General features: G+C 46.0%; 1 protein-coding gene across 1 annotated transcript; it reads right to left on the bottom strand.

Moving 5' to 3' along the window:
- Positions 1–1,410: 1,410 nt before the first annotated feature.
- On the bottom strand, positions 1,411–15,807 carry LOC125944959 (uncharacterized). Its single transcript, XM_049666421.1, has 12 exons — positions 15,515–15,807; positions 13,790–14,009; positions 12,020–12,072; positions 7,894–8,108; positions 6,494–6,614; positions 6,253–6,325; positions 5,653–5,748; positions 4,976–5,010; positions 4,545–4,604; positions 4,309–4,372; positions 2,446–2,522; positions 1,411–1,503 (listed from the first exon to the last, which is right to left on the bottom strand). The coding sequence occupies exons 2-12, from the start codon at positions 13,989–13,991 to the stop codon at positions 1,411–1,413; spliced, it is 1,089 nt and encodes a 362-aa protein (XP_049522378.1). The 5' UTR covers positions 13,992–14,009; positions 15,515–15,807.
- Positions 15,808–17,560: the final 1,753 nt, after the last annotated feature.

Below are 17,560 nucleotides of genomic sequence, written 5' to 3'. Positions count from 1 at the left end.
ACTACATTTACGACGCAGCACACTGCAAGTGGAGGAACATAATTACTTTTGACATCCTTTTAGCGAAACGGACCGAGGCGACGTCGACGCTTCTTGTGTTATATGGTATTAGGAACTTGGGAAGAAACATCGCCTGCGTCGAGGAGGCATCATCTTTCAAGAGTGCAATAACTGATTATATATTGAGTTTATCACTCTAAATACTAATAATTGTTTGAACGTGCTGAATTTTTTATTGTTTATTGTACCAACTCCCTCTATAACGCCCTTATGGGCCCTGAGGGTACTGTAAACAAACAAATAAATAAATAAATAAATAAATAAATAAATAAATAAATAAATAAATAAATAAATAAATAAATAAATAAATAAATAAATAAATAAATAGAGATCACGTCGGCAGTGGGATAAAAACTCATAAGGTAAAATGAGATATACTATATTTCTTTTCCTTTGCCACAGTGTCGACGCAGCACTAGCTTTTATAGCATTAAGACCCCTCTTGGCTTGAAGAACGATGTTTGTTAGCAAATGGTCTCTGGGTATGGGCCACTCAGATTATTTTCGTCATTGTATATGATTCTGGACGGTGACAGCCGGATTGCGCGTAAAGAATGCTCTGTTTCGATGTCAGCCACAAATGATGCGTGACATCTGGCACGTAGAGTTAACGCCAACTACAGCAGAAACAGGTATGCTAGGAAGTTCTCGCTAGGCCCCTAGATAAACTTCATATCAGCTGCGGGGTTCCTTTTACGCATGTGACTTGTGATTTGAGTGCGATTAAAGATGCGGCAGGTGCATGGCGTCCGAAACGAGCGACACCAACTGAGCAAACTTCGCTATTCGTCCGTATACAGCGAAGTGTTCGCAGTTTTGTTTCGGCAACAGCTCGCGCAAGCTTCTAAACTTTGTGATAACAGCTTGGCCTGCGCGAAAGTATCACGGTGACGACGTTTTGTGTTATGGACAGTACATTATAGTTTTAGCCACGCCGCGAATTTACGCTGCGGTTGTTATAAGACGGACGCTGTTTGAGCGTAAACGTTGTGTCACTTCATTATCAGCGTTCACACATGCTATAACAACACGATATTGCGAAAGAAAGACAGAAAGTTGTGCTAATTGGTAGAGATTCACGTTAGAAAAACGTAGACGTGCAGACACGGACACAAGAGGAGGAAGGTCAACACAAACGCCGAAAGAGCTCGTCGCATTCGCATCCTGGCTCATCGACCTAACGCAGTGCACAGGGCGGTCTGCACTGCGCAGACACTGCCGAACACAGAGGGCCGAGGCCGCGGTGGGGGTCGCGGCGATATTCTGGGAACGCAGTTCTGAGAAGCAACCGCGGCTAACGTGTTCGATATATAGTCTCGTGGCGTGGTTCACGCCGGCGATAACACACACTCACAGCCGCCGCCTGCCGGCCTGGAAGGGGTCCGTCCGCATTCCCAAGAAGCCCGGGTAGGCGATCTCGTGCGTGAGCAGCACGTCCTTGGCCTGCGAGAGACGAGCAAGTGGGCCACGCCTCATTTAAGCCTCGCGCGCGGGCAGACAATGCTTTACACATCGAGTCTCCTTTACATTATTCACTGCTGAGGTCGGCAACCTTTCGGAAATGGAGCTCGTCGGACGCACGTTGAAGAGTAATTTACGTCACAAAGCGATGGCATAGACGCAAGGAAAGAAGACACACGGTGCGTCATTGTTGTTTCCTAAGTTGTTGATCCTGTGGGCGTCATGACACTGCGTCGCCGGCCGCCGGTTACACATCCGCGCTTTAATAAATGGATGCGGAGTATTGTAGCGTTCAATTATTTTAGGAGTTCACGTTAAAGAGAAGTGATCAAATCGAGACGAAACACACTTTCGACTCTGTCTGCCAGTGACAGCGACTTCTTATTGGTGCTTGTTTCCTAAGATTAACTTATAAAGTTATATTCTATCACGTGTTTATTGTTCAGTTATATTGGTTGTTGCTGGAGATTAGAGCTTATTTCAACACTTAATAACTTGTCCCAAGTTTTACTCTAAAACGTGGAAATAAAACGCTTGCAGCTGAGCATCTCGCTCGGCGCTCCATTAGGGAAAAGTTTGTCACTTCCTTTTCAGCTTTCAGCTTTTCCTTTTCAGCTCGTTACTTCATTGATACTAGAAAAAAAATGTCACTCTATCGAAAATTATATTTCTTCAACAATTATTAGAACAATCTTATAACATGTGAAATATTTCTCATCCACTATTTGCATTGTCGTGCAACATATGTCCCGCCAGTAAATGTCGGACTTCCGCTATGCAATATTCCAAGCAACGTGAACATCAAGGCATGTAGGGGAAAAAGAAAGAAAGAAAGAAAGAAAGAAAGAAAGAAAGAAAGAAAGAAAGAAAGAAAGAAAGAAAGAAAGAGAAAGAAAGAAAGAAAGAAAGAAGGTTCTAGTTTACCGTCGTGATCTTTTTATGGACGTTGTCTTGCACCGCCTCTGCTATCTTCTGTATCTTGATCACTTGTTCCACAGCGTCTGCGTTTTAACCACGGTATACGTCATTGATTTAAGTCGAGAAAACAGCAGCTGATATAAGACAGTTACTTCACAATCGGAGGTCACTTGTGTTTCGTGACATTTAGGTGCAGTGCGTGAATCTGTAGAAAACGCATGCGTTATATTAAATAACACAGTTACGGCTTCGTGGTTGCGCGTTCGCCTCGGCTACTGGAAGTCGTATATAGGTTAGGATGCCGCTGAAGCCCCGGTTACCGCCCGGCAAAGGTAAGCACAGAGGTCAACACACATGTCTAGAACACACTCGCGAGGGCCAAAGCAGCCACAGAAGCTTAAGCCGACCACCAGGTCGAGAGAAATCAATGGAAACTGTAAATGTAGTCCCGCAAGCTCAGATACAGCCGATTTTCTGCCACATGCCGCCATCAGATTCGCCAGCGCAGTCCTGCGAACGTGGTTCGCGCGTTCTAGAGATGTGTGTTGACCTCTTACAAGCGTCCCTCGGCCGGGCGCCGGCCTTTCTTCGCGCACGACTCGCTTCCGGAAGGGAACGTGCCCTATAGCAAATTCCCCGTCGAATCGCGTGAGTACGACTGCATCGGAAAAATTCGTATCTCTGTCTTAGAAGTGTTTTTCCGTATGGCCCTGGCACACTAAATACACGGTATATCTAAGAATGACGTCACGTTGGGGAAGCCCTTCTGCCCTTTTATAACCGCTGGGGTCTCGCTACGAGCACCAGACCGGGAGGCCGGCTTGTACCTACCATAATACGCCAAGACATTGATTACTCCACTATCGCTCGTGATACTCCTACAGGCGGGGGTCACACCTGATGTCTCAGTGTCTAAGCAGAAAACAATTGAAACGAGAGAAGGACGCGTGGTGTCCGAGAACGTTTTGTTCAGTATACTTTTGGTATACCAAAATATATCTTAATAAAAAGGGGGAGAAATTTTGTTGAAGGTAGGTCGAATGTTTGGTTGCAGCGGTGTGGTTTTTGCGAGGGTGAACGATGTCTCGGTGTACTTTATTCGGCTGTTATTTCGTAAGAAAACGGGTGCCAGTGAACTCTCCGGGCTAAGCACTGCAGAAGTACATATGGGTCATGCTGCCTTTTCGTACAAAAAGAAGGCAAATGTGTGTTACGAAGACGTGGCAGGACCAAACTATATAATGACTAGTGATTATTACGGTATTTTATAAGGGAAAACATCACGTGGCAGTAATGCCATGGGTCGTACAACTCCTGCGCATTCGCCACAAGGACACCCTGTGGCCGTCTTACAAAATTAAATCAGGCAGTCTGTATATTGTGTATAGACGTTCTGTGTGCCGCTTCACCTTCTTGCAGACTTGCTGTTTTGTATATTCAAAGCGTATGTACACTATCTATAAGCATAAGTAATTACCAAGTCTACGCCCTTTGATCATGTGGTTCTTACACTTCCCAGCGGCTTACTTGCAGGCAGTTTATTTATAGACTTTAGTCGTCAACAAGTGTAAGACAATAGGTCTACAGGCTGTCTATAGACTATCGATAGATCCCCCTCCCTGTTACAGAAAAGCTCTGTAAAGTTTCTACAGGATGTAACAAAACATTTTGCTGAGGATGAACTGAAGGTACGCCCGGAGGCCACTCCTGACCAATTCCCAAAGAGCGGCTTGCACCGGAACTCTTTAGCAATCTTCAAGACTTCCACACATTATGTCAAATCTGAACAGGGCTTAATGGCGACGTTTTCATCCAGTAAGTGTTCCGTCGTAGTATTGAAGGAAGAAAAGTATGCAGAAAAACGTTCACCTCGTCTGGCTTCGGATTTTAGGCTGCCAAAACTGCTAACCAGCTGCGCCCAAAGCTCCTGGATCTGAAACGAATGCAGCCACTTGTCGTCACGACTGGTTGAAGGAGTTGAAGGAGTATTAGTGAATAACTACAAATTAGTTTATTTCATCTGACTAACATTATTGACACCAACTTTAATGAAACAACAACAGTCGCCTCTTTAAAGTGAAAAAGTAAAACGGAATGACACCTACCTCATGGTCAGTCTTGTTCGCAGAATCGACGAGGTTGTTGAGACTTGCGGCCACTTCTTCCTAAGTTAAACAAATTGAGGAGGAACTGCGTTAGCATCACCTGCTCAAACTAGATGTATGAAGTTAACCTTATTTCGCCAGTGTCAACAGGGTCAACTACGCAGTATGACTGTTGGCTTCTGGACGGGTTATGTATAATGTTAGAAGCGCGAAGATTTCTTCTATAACATAGGACCCTGTATTTTGTCGTGTATTTACCATTAAACACCTACTACTTTACTTAACGATTTTTTCCTCCTTAGAATATCACGTTATTGATTAAAATTGGATTGCTGTTTTCCTCGGTTACAGTTACCCTTTTTGCTTCGGCACTAGCAAGAGACGTGTCGGTCGCCACCATGATGGGAATGTACTTGCCGAATGATACTTGCCTTATTCGCATAGGCAGCGATAGTTCCGCGTATCACTGTGAACAGGGGGGCAACGAACAACGGTGTAGAGGCGGAATAGCACACTTCATTAGACTGCTATGGATAGACAGAACAATCTCAGACAAATAGATAGGCAGATCAACGCACATAATTAAATTGACGTGCGTAAGTTATACTTCTGACGCTTATTTGTTAGCTCGTACTTATGCGTGCTTTTGAGCGAGCTAAATTTTTCTCCGAGTTACGCAATTCATACATCAAGCTACCAACATCTATCTTCTGCTAAGAGAGCTTCGCTCAAAAATAATAAAAATAAATAAAAGAAAGAAATGAAATACAAAGAAATATATTATAGAAGACGGATTTTCCGTCGAACGCTGGAACGCCGAAATTTGTTAAAATGTCGTTAATTTCTCAAAATATTGAACACGTAGACCTTCGAGTCGATTCTCTCCCTCTCTCTCTCTTTGTTTAAACCCCATCTCCGGGCCAGTCTTTTTCAGCGTTCAGCCGCTGTGCTTCGGTTGCTACTAGAAAATATATGTTTAAACAATTTTTTTCGCAGAAGACCACGTCGCACTGAATAAATAGGAAAAAAAAATACTTTTTTGGTGTTACGTTTGACTCAGACAATTTCGAAGGTTCATGCTTTCATGCATGTATGGACGATAACTCACTGTCGAGGAAGCTGGTGTTGTAGATGGCTTGGAGTGGAGTATTGCTCATTACATTCCGTACTTCCCTTGCCAGCTGCTCCGGAAACGAGCTACTTACTAAAAGAAAGTAAAACAAAAATTATCAGGATATTTATAATGTCACCGACAAGTGCGCTATTGTCTTTGAACGTAAGTGAGCATTTCGCACTGTTTAACCCGATATGAGTTCTTTTGAGAAAGACCCGAGTAAGTGTAAGGACGTATTCAATTATCCGATAAAGCAGTGCTGCAGGCTCAATTAACTGTCGCAAGCTACTTCCTTGAAAGCTTACTTCACTGCAATATGTTATTGTAGTGCAACAAAGCAAACTTTACTCATTGATCTAAAGAAGTAAGAAAGAAAGAAAAAAGTTTTTGTCAAGGCGCCGAAAGTATTTTGCGACTTAGAGGATGAAATGGCAAATTAGCGATCGCTTTCCCGCAACTAAACTGCTTCCCCAAATATGATCGCCACACGAGAGATTTGCGAAAAGTGCAACAGGGCTACCTACGGTAAGCACGTTTACAGCGTTGCACAGGTTTGCACTCAATCGGTCCACGTGAGCGGAGCTAGCAACTTACTTCCGGAACCGAAAGTGCCCTTGACGGTTTCTAGCGTTGGCTTGATGTCGCCGTCGAGAAACTGGTCGAATCGCTGAAACAGCAAGCGCAACGAGCTTTTCAGACGTGCGAAATTTCGAACTTCTAGATGCCCGTTATCATCTGTCAGTGTGGTTCACAGCGAAGCAAAGCCCATACGTTCACCTCTTCACTTAAGTAACGACGTGCAACTTCATCGATGTCAAAGAAAGAAAAAACTCACACAGTTCATGCTGTTTAGAAAGAAACGCATGTCCTTCCTGATCTCCCAAGTCTTGGTCTGCATGATGTCGACAGCGTTTTCTGCTCCAAGTGATGAACAAATTTGAAAGATGTAGAACAACCTGGAATGGCGAAGCAACACGCTCTTTGTGTGATCTCTTCAAGTTAGACGATGGTCTTGAGACACCCGAAAGTGCTAAGCCGCGTGTTATAGGTTTTATATCTCTCTCTGTTTTTCTCTGTAACTCAGTGAGGACGCTTTTCTAAGGTTGTAGAATAAAGACTTGGCTGAGGTCTGCGTACCTCGTTAGCGAGATTAAAGTTATAAGGCTGCGAAAATGTTCCAGGTGCGTTGTAATTCAATGAATTGTGCAAACGTTCCACTGAGACGTGCCTTCGCGAAGGTATGCGTAAATAAATTCCTAACGAAACGCGCCAGTGCCCGCTGTCTCACCAGCAGTAACCCACATGGTACACGCCTTATCTTGAAGAAATTGTATATATACTAAAGGCAGTTTGTGAATGTTTGTAAGATAAGAAGCTACGTTTAGTAACTTTAGTTAGTAAAGTTTACTAAAAGACTTCTTTGTCCAGGAATCCTGGAGATTGCCTCTTCAGCTGTCCGTCGAACTTCACCGCAATGTACCAGTGCAATTCAACGGGCAGCATTAAAAGAGAGAGAGAGTAAAAAAAAGTCGCAAATTTTCTTCTGCGGTATAGCAGTGCTTTAGGACGGAAACACTGCTATAAGGTAGCAGGGAAATTATGACTAAGTGCCGTAAACTCGTATGTTATTAGAAGTGCCATCTCGACATTGCTAATTGAGTGTTCTGAAATTTGGCCGATATTGAATATATATATATATATATATATATATATATATATATTGATGTCGATTGTTTTATGCTGGTACAGTGCGGTGAACTTTATAAATGCGCAGAATTCCGAAGTATGTAGAACAAACTATATGTTAAAGCAAGGACGGATAGAGTAAAAATAAATAAATAAACAAAAATATTGAGGGGAATCCAACGCCAGCGTGCGCCTCTTCAATGCGGCTGTCACCAGTGATGTAGCAAGTAAATGAACTCTACCTAAGAGAACGTTAACAGGTTTCTTTGCCTATGCAGTTGGACGTTCGATTGCGTCCAAGTAATCTTGATATTCCTGATATATGTCCGCGCATACTATGTCGCTGATGGGCAACTGTCGATTCAAATAGCACAATTTGGTTTAGTTTTCGGCAATATTAATGTACATGATCGCAAGTTTCGTTGTGTTTCTGGCTCACTTACGTATATTAATAAATCCTATTAATCCATTAAAAGTTTCCGTTTATTTGGGTTAAAATGTTTCAATCGATGTACCCTCAACCCACGGTGCGTGGTCGCACGCACTCACGTGATGAAAGACGCGAACGCTGCCGTGGAGGCGGTGTACCACGTGATGCTGTCGGTTCGCGCCGGCAGCGCCAACAGCCTGCGCAGGAAGCCGCATTGGATGCGCGACACGGACACGCGTGACACCACCAAGATGGGAAGCAGGATGAGCACCACCACGATGAGCGTCGTCAGTGCGTACCACGCGTTGTTCAGTCGCGGCTGGTGTCGGGACGCCTGCACAAGGTGGAGAAACCTCACAAACATTTAGACAGTTTATAGAATCTCTATAGATGTTTTGTTATAATGTCTCTGGAACGCGCGAAGACAGCTTATATGCGTTCGCCTTTGCATTTTTTTTATCGCGATAGTATTATAGGTGGCCTGCGACAACTGTCTAAGTATCCGTCCATCGAATAATATGGGCCGATCCCGAAGGCAGTGCATTCTAACACATAGTGTCAAAGCGTTAGCTGTCGCGAGGGAAGAATGCGATAAACTGTCACGTGACGCTTGCGCCGGACGTTTCAAAAAGCGAATTCGGTAGGAGAGAAAGATGTGTGCGAACGTGGCCCTATAGCATTGGGCTGCTGTGGAAGACAAGAGGTTCTATCTTGCCATCGCGGGCAAGTGCCTTTCTTTATAGTATGACCCGTACTTCACCCGTTTTTGATGAGCCATATTAATTACGTCGCATCGGCACTGAATTGGTCTAAAAGCGAAGAGGATAAACTAGACACTTTAATGCGAAAAAGTATCAAAAGGGTGCTGGGACTTCCCATGAGCACCGGCACGGACAGGCTCATGAGCCTGGGCATGCACAACACCCTATCGGAGGTTACTGAGGCACAGAAACTAGCTCAGGTCGCGCGGCTCTCCTCCACCAAGGCTGGGCAGCGTCTCCTACAGTCGCTGGGCTGCCATCATATGGGCAGCACCGAACAGAAGGTGTTTTTAACACAGACAGTGAAGGCTACCTACGAGGTGGAACCCTTCCCGCGTAACGTGCATCCGCAGTACAATGTTGGCCGGCGAAAGGCACGGGCCAGGTCTCTGCTTGACTTCGTAGCTAAATCCCCGGGAAAGGTGGCTTTCATTGATGCGGCGCAGTATGGCTGCTCCGATAGCTTTGCGGCCGTGGTTGTTGATCATCGCGGTCGCGTACTCAACTCAGCTTCCGTTGGGAAGGTGTCTGCCTCCGTAGCAGAGCAGGTAGCAATAGCTCTCGCGATGAAGGATCCTTCGCGTCCTGAGATATTCACTGACTCCAGGGCTGCCGTCCGGGCCTTCGCCTCGGGGGTGTTCTCCAGGGAGGCTGCCACTATCCTCAGTTCGAGGGGTGCGGTAGGCTTTCACACAATTACGTGGTTCCCAGCCCACATGGGCTTAGGGGTTCATCCGTCAGTTTCAATGTCAACGAACTTGCCCATAACCGTGCGCGAGAAATCACGTGCCGCGGCGGTCCGGGCGGGTCCGCAGGCGGGTTCGCGGAGAGCTTCAAGGATCCACTAGGCACCTTTCACGAAGTTACGTCTCACTATCAACTGTCAAGGCGGAGGTACCCCCTCCCGCATTCCAAGCTCACTAGACCGCAGTCGTCCGTTCTCCGGATGCTGCAGGCAGGTTCGTTCCCGTCTCGTAGCACGTTTAGTCACTTTGCTGAAGGCATAGATCCAGGATGCCCTAGCTGCAGGGAGAATAAGTGCACACTCGCTCATATGCTCTGGCAGTGCCCGGCGTTATGTGGCGCCAAGTTCAGCACACAGCAGGACTGGGAGAGGACCCTTAAAAGCGGCGAACTCTCAGTCCAACTCTCGGCAGTCCAGGAGGCCTGCGAACGGGCGGAGGGCCACGGTCTTCCAGTACCGGCGTGGGCGCGGCCAGCAACCGTGGCGGACCCCCCTTCGGGGGGTGTCTGATCGGGGTTCTTCAGGACCAAATAAAGTTCATTTCACCTCATCACCCGTTTTTGAGGTATCTAACAGAAACATCAAAGGATGTTGCGCGTACGTGAGTGCGTCACAGTGCGCGCGAAGCTGCAAGTTTGATACGAGGTACAGAAACGCCACTTCGATAAATGAGAGTGCGCAAGGGTCGCCCGTGATGGAAGCGCGCGCAGCTGTTCAGACGTCACAATCCAAGTATGCTGTCACACTTGTACTTAGGCAGCTAGCTTGGCTAAGTTTTTTTCTTCTTTTTTTCTCTCTCTATGAATGCCTACAGACTTTCTGCGAATCACCAGTTTAGAACTTTATGGACCGCAATCAGACCAAAGGAAATAAACTTCAATGCTGTTTTATATAATAGACAGGCCGCAGACTTATGTGACCTGAAAGAACAGGTCTAGAAGAAGGTAAAGCAGTCTAATTGTTGAATGTAAGCGCCGTGTGCGTCTACTCCTTTGCGTCTTGTCTGCCTCACACTGTACCTGTATAGGCATGAACCGCCAACAAGCCCAATTATCCACCCTTTTCGACTGTATAAATTTGACCCGCCGGGGTGGCTCAGTCAGCTAAGGCGTTGCGCTGCTGAGCACGAGGTCGCGGGATCGAATCCCGGCCCCGGCGGCCGCATTTCGATGGAGGCGAAATGCAAAAACGCCCGTGTGCTTGCGTTGTAGTGCACGTTAAAGAACCCCAGGTGGTCAAAATTAATCCGGAGCCCTCCACTACGGCGTGCCTCATAATCAGAACTGGTTTTGGCACGTAAAACCACAGAAAGAAGAAGAAGATGTATGAATTCGCCTCTTTAACGAAACTGCTAGCTGAAGGGCTATCTGTTCAGCACGGTAAATAGAGCAAGCAAGGAAAGCCGGGTTACCTGATAGTTTTGTGGTCAACATAACAGAACAACGGGAATAACGAGACTAGAAAAAGACAAACAAGACAAAGCAATTGCAAGGTTGGTCCAAATAGGTCGCGAAGCTTCGGGCGAAAAGCGGTTCAGAACGAATTGTCACCGACATCAGCAAGGGTGGTGATGGGAGCAGCGATTAAAGCGCGCCTATTTTTGGAGGGAACACACATTGGGAAAGAAATCAGCGTTTTCTAATTAAAGCGAGACACAGTTCGATTCACTCACCGAAAATAAAATTCCTAATCAATTTTACATACGCATGACGTGATCATTATCAATGAATACCTTTTTTCTCCGCCTACTGTAAGAGTGCCCACCGATAGCGGCGGGCGTTGACGCCGCTATCACCGCTATCACTTGCAATGCAATGCAGCTCTTGACGTGTGCAGAAAGGCGCGCTCGTAAAGCTCACCTGTCACAATACGCCCCCCTCACACGTTGCGTTGTTTTGCTTGTCGACGTTTGTCTGAATTTGGTGACGCGGGTAGTTTCATTGTTTCTTAACCTGTTCAGTCAAAAGTAGTGAGTCGCGACCGCCAGATAATTGTTTACTTTAGTTGTTTTCGATCGCGCGACAGCGCTGGCCGACGGGCTTGGCGTCCGACGAAAGGACGAGCGCTGTACGCCCAAAGCGTTCGTCGGCCTCCAAAGAAAGTATGTTCTGTGCAGCGATGCAATTTCGACACCCGTGCGGCTGACATTTTCCTGCCTCGCTTTCCACGCTCAAAGCTCGAAACGCCCATCAAGTCGAATGGCGAGGCATTTGAATATACAGCTCTAATGGCAGGCCTCCGAAAACAAATTTCGCGCCTTTTAGAACAAAATGACGTCACTTCAGTTTTTAGCGGATATATGGTAACATTATTTTCTTCTTCCGCCAGAAGTATTCCCTTCTCACACAGATGGCGCTAAGCCCCATGAAGCGCCGATGAACCGCCACGTTTTGAACGTATGGGCTTCTATGGAAGCTCCGCTACCAGGTATATTTACCTTGGCAGTTGTGGCTTAGCCAGAGGTGGGGTGTTTCAATTTGAGAACATTGGAAATTGTGTCAATCCTCGTGCAGAGGAACAATAGAGGTACGGTTTAGAACATGACGAGAACACCTTAACCAGGTTAAAAACACCTTCGGAAAACTAAGCCCAGCATGGTTACTGCATTGCTGCGTACCGGTTCTCTCGCATATGTTAATGAATGGATGGGCGTTACAACCGTGAACGTGACTTAAGCGTACAGTACGGGAGATGCTGGTTAACTTTCATCATGCCGGAATGAATAAAATGACTTCTTACCAAGCTGGCCAGACCCGTCCGCATGTCGAAAATCTTGTCGTCCAATATCTTGTCTTGAAAAGCAACGCAAGAAAAAGAGTGCGAAGAAATATGAGCATTCATATCGAAGGTATAAGGCCACTGGCATACCTTATAATAATACATAATTAATGGTTAACTGATCGGATTTCATGTTCCAAAGACGCACCCTTGCTGCGAAAAACGACGATGTGGTGAGCTCTGAATCGATTTCGACCATGAGATTATTTAGCGTGCATCTAAATCTAAAAAAACACACTTTTTTTTTTCGTGCTCTGACATCGCAATGTGGTCTTCGCGGCTCGTAATCAAGCCCAATATTTTTCTCCATCTTATTCGCTTAGCAAGAGGACGTCATAGCCGCGGAGAATTCGCGCGGCTGTGTGCGCGGGTTAGCTCACATGTTTCCTAAAAACTGCTACTTGCAAAACATTAGTCAGATCGAAACTCGAGTATACGCTTCTTCAATGTGGGACCCTCACTCTTTTACAATTGTATCTACACTTGAAGCCATTCAAAAGATCGGCGCATTGTCGCCAACTACTCTCGCACCGCCGCTATCGCTGCCATAAAATATATTGACCTTCCTGAACACTTTTACAAACTAAAACTAGCCCGTCTATGTCTTTTTTTTTTCATGAGATCTTTTTTAGCAATCCTGAGCTGAAGCACATCTTGCTAGCTCTCTTTCCCTGCTACGTTTTATCTCGTGTCGACCCTCGTTATAGAAAGAGAGAAACACTAATGGGAGCGACAATCGTTTAAAAATTCAAGTGCTATATATATTGCCTGCAGACCATCGTGCACATCCATTCGTTCGTGCCGAGAACGTCTTCTGAATGGAATCACCTCCCCGCCTCCGTCGCCAGCAACCCGGACCACACTTCCTTCAAGACTCCCATTTCGAACATGATTTGAACTTGCCGCTCATCTCTACTAACGTCGTAATGGCATTCGGAGTATTGAAATAAAACAAAGTAAAAATGGGGAAGAATAGGTGACAGCAGCGGCGCTGACACGGTGTGCTGTGCTGTAGGATGTCCAGTGCGGAAAACAACCATTTATTACAGGCGCGTGCACCATACCAGATATAGCACGTTCGCTCACAGCGTCGCAGCATTGAAGCGGTGCTTTCCCGACCACATACTTCTACCACAGGATTGCAACGGCGGACGTATTTCAACGTATTTAATGGATGCTCTGACATTCTAACAGAATATTCTCAATGGTTTCATCACCATTTGAGTTCGCGTGACGAATATAGAAAGGTAACACTATAAGCATGCAGAGGCGTTCACATTTTACTAAGACAGGGCTTATTCTTTGACCATAGAAAATTAATAACAAATGGCCTTTCTTCACAATAAGCAAGTTCCTTATAAACTTTATAAGCATTATAATATGTAGTCAAGCGTTATCGAACAGTTACAAGGAAGAGGACAAACACTGCTCATACTGCCAGTGTAGTTCACATCTGAAGACGTCATTAGGCAATCAACCAGACCAAAATTGAGCGTTGCTCATAAGTTCCTTGTTTGGACTCGGAGCAAGTGAGCTTGCCAATTGCGCGGCAGCGTGACGCACACTGTAGTGCGCGTTATGACAGAAACTGTCATCATTCATCATTCAGAGCACGTTTCATCATTTAGTGCGCGTTATGACGCGTCGTTACGACAGAAACTACTGCCAACGCACTAGACGGTGTAATTTTTCACACCATTAGCGCTGAACCGAAGATGCAGATGCGTTTACCGGTATCGACGTCGTCGGTGAGCGAATCGGCGACTCTTGAGGCCACGTAATTCCATAGGTGCACGTAACTGGCGTCTCTGTACAGAGTCACGTTGCGCTCTCCCACGTACGCGCATCCCGACAACTCTGCAGCAGCGACGGCAGAAGCTGCACCGCTGCTCAACGCCAGCGACAGTGTCGCGAGCAGGGTAGCTGGGAACATGTGACCCGGCAGCAGCACCTGCAAGAAGCGGGCCCTGCTTGTAGCGAAGAGCGTGCTGCTATGAGACGTCAGCAGGAGCACACAGTTGCAGAATTTCGGTGAACCTTTAGCGATATGCAAGTATAGCATACAACGGGGAGCATATTGGAAGGCATCCTGGCACAGTGGCAGCTAGTCAAGCGCCATGGCCGGTACCTGGACCCACTGGCGTATACAAGGGTGAAAACGAACTTACTCTTACCGATTATTTGTTCTAGCTCAGATTTTGAAATATCGTATTATTGCGATAACAATTATAGGAACACTCCAGACGCATTTCTGCCGTCGTCGTCATCGTAGGCGTCGTCGTGAGGTTCCGTATAAAGTCCAAAGGTGATAAAATCGTCGCCGCGCGCCGTATGCTGTATGTGCGAGTGAAAGCGTGCGAGGTTGAGCCGGCGATCGTGGCTCAATGAGCGCTTGCTCACTCCAGCGTTGCGACAGCGAGTTTCCGCGGTCATCGAGTGAGATGTGTTCATGTCTGCTTGCGCGCGCGTGACACCATGCTTGTTAATTTAGTTAGTTTGCCTATGTTTAGAAGTTTATATGGCTGATAAAACAAATGTCCTTACTTTTGCTATCGCAATCGATGCTTCGCCTTTCGCGCGAAACTATGACCTTTTTTTTTCGTCCACATCCTTTTACAAAGTACATGACACCATTTCTTGTCAACTTCGTCCCGAAAAAAAAATAAAACAATATATCGAAAACTACAGTCATATGCCCATTTCTATATGAAAGAAGTCAGCCTTTTGCAGAGACGTAAACTGCTTTGCGTCTAAGCAACTTGTTTACGTTATTTGCATAGACTCGCTGGTGCAAGTAACGACGCCAAATGCAGTAGTGGACGATGTAGACCTAAGAACACAATCTTGCGGCATAAATTTAGCGAAACTAAGCAACTGTATGCGCCAAAGCATTTCAAATAGATGCTACAATTAAGCTGTAGGTACTGTACGCGTGGCCCGACGCGAACTGCATGCGTACGCACGCGGACATGTGACGAAGAATGAAGCGCCGGCCGCGAGTCAGTTGCATGGTTACACAGATTCTTTCCGCGCCGACAGTCAGTTTAAAGCGAGACTGAATGGAAACACTACGCTTAACTATGTGTTTCGAGAACATCGTCATTCAACTTTCATTTCATTCGTCCACCAGATGTAAACGATGTCAATTCGACGCGCAGTGCGTACTTGACGCCTATTGGACGATCGCCGCGAGAGGAAAGGAACATGCATACCAAGAGGTTAACATCACATCACGGAAGCATCGGTAACACGCTACAAATGTTCATGAAGGTTCTTCCCTTGTGGTATGGTCATGCGTGCATGGTGCAGCAACCATGCTGTGTGAAAGCGCGAGCACTTAACAGCGTGTATTTCTCTTCCTCTCTCGCTCTTGAACGTTCGCGCTTTCACGCAAGAAGTTTCAAAACCATCTGGCCCAATAGGTTACGCCACGAAGCAAACACGTTTCACACTCACGTCCAGCGCGCCTACACGTAGGGGCACAAGATCATCCGTGTCCACTTTCCCGAAGAGGTCTCGAAGCTCACTGGGGGCATTGGTGTTCTGTCCTTTCACTCGCCGCTGTTGTCATTTGCTGCAGCTAGCGCTCACGAATGACCGCCAATAATCTTCATCCTCTTCGTCATCGTGTCGAACGATATTACTTTCTTCCACAAAGGAAAATTAAAAGTCACAACAAAGCAAGCAAAAACTGAAGCGGAGATTTACGATGCACGATCTCCCATCCGTGTTTTCTATTCCGCCATCATTTCCGTTCCAGTTCCTTCGCTTATCGAGAGACAAGTCCAAGATCCGAAACGAACGCGCCAAGCGGACGAACCATGCAAGTTCGATTGTTGGTTAGTCCTCTCAAGTGAAATGACACAATTCCCACCAGATGCATAAAGACAGCTATTTTATACATTTCGGCTGTATGCATATATATATATATATATATATATATATATATATATATATATATATATATATATATATATATAATCAATAATAGATTATTAAGGTTTCGTTTACAGGGCACGCAAGAAGGGAAAGGTCGAACTGCAGCCAGAACCGGCCCCGTATACGTAAACTTGCTTGCTTGCTTGCTTGCTTGCCTGCCTTCGAGAGTGGCTCAGTATAAACGCTGGTGATGCGCCAGGGTGACCGGCACTTCTTCGATGGATTTAATACGCCGGAGATGCCCCTGGCTGACCGCCTGTTCTTCTTGGTTACAAAATAAATATATACAAGGAACAGTGGTACGTTGCATTATACCGTTGTGCTTGTGAATTTCACTAGATAAATTGTAGGGAGTGATGGCATTCTATGTACCACTTCTCAAAGCTGACGGAAAAAAAAATGTCATGGTAGTTTTGTTGTCTCAGCAGGATGACGATAAGGTCGATGAAGGCACAACGACGACAAGGACTGCGCAATGGCGACGACGACTCACACATCGCGGATCCTATATGGAATCCTGGGTGGGACTATACTTCTCCAAGGAGAACCAGCTGATGGTGATACTAGGGACAGACAGCCAGGTAAAAGGAGAATCAACCAAACTAACGTCTTGTTGCCTACACTTGTCAGCAGAAGAAGATTGAATAAATTAAAAAGAAAGGAAAGAGAACAGACAGGTAGCTCATCGTAGTACACGTGTATTTCTCTCGTGCTAACGCCAATTAACTCTTTGAGACGACTAGCGCCTTGGACTGGTCTCAATGAGACAATTCAGACTAGTGTTAAGTGTTGTGTTTTGCGCATGTTGTGCATTTTTGTTGTGAACTGTGCACATCGTTTCGTTTTTCATCCTATCCATTTGGAGTAGCATGCTAGGTATGCCGCCAGGCAGACCTCTCCAGGATCCATTAAAGAGCTCCTCTCTCTCTCTTTCTTTAGCGCGCACATCATGTCACACAGCACGAGCTGGAGCACGTGTGCGCGTGCTATAGTTTCCATTCGGCAACAGACTTAAGCCTGTCTTTCCCTTGCGTCACGAGTGGGAGCATGTCAGTCTCTCCCATTCTTGCTTCCTGGCATGTAACGCTTTGAGACGTTGTGTCAACTGCACCCTCCGTCTTCGGTATCGGCCCACATTCGCCAAACGCTGCGCCATATTAATAGTACTGCCTTAAGGATCAGCACAGGTCGTAAAGGAACAAGTTGTAATGTTGTAAAGTTGTAATGTAAAAATAGAAACTGTCGTAATTCCGTTGCTGTCATCCTTCTGTCGCCTTGCTTCTGTCGTCACATACAGGCTCGCGTCAACCACGGCTGCTTGCTTTACGCAAGCACGTTGGTTCATCTGGTAACCTTTCGAGGAACCCCAAACGGTGCTGCATAGCCAGATAGCTGCAAAATGCTTCTCTTAACATCTGCAGTGCGTGAGATCTGCATAATTTTAAATGCGAAGCATTTCTTGGCGAACATTTGCCACTTTGACAGTATCTATCTATCTATCTAGCCGCCTACATCTTAGAGCTATCATGGTCGTATCGTTGACTTGGTATGTACCAAAAATTG

The sequence above is a fragment of the Dermacentor silvarum genome, chromosome 4 (genome assembly GCF_013339745.2).
Source record: "Dermacentor silvarum isolate Dsil-2018 chromosome 4, BIME_Dsil_1.4, whole genome shotgun sequence".
Lineage (NCBI taxonomy): Eukaryota > Metazoa > Arthropoda > Arachnida > Ixodida > Ixodidae > Dermacentor > Dermacentor silvarum.
Note: the sequence above shows the minus strand (reverse complement) of the source record. Positions and strands in the feature narration are given on the sequence as shown.

Coding starts and splice junctions, on each gene's coding strand:
- LOC125944959 (XM_049666421.1), bottom strand. CDS start 13,991: ATGTTCCCAGCTACCCTGCTCGCGACACTGTCGCTGGCGTTGAGCAGC. Junction 12,073..13,789: donor CACCGACGACGTCGATACCG/GTAAACGCATCT, acceptor TTGCTTTTCAAG/ACAAGATATTGGACGACAAG. Junction 6,326..6,493: donor TTCTAAACAGCATGAACTGT/GTGAGTTTTTTC, acceptor TTGCTGTTTCAG/CGATTCGACCAGTTTCTCGA.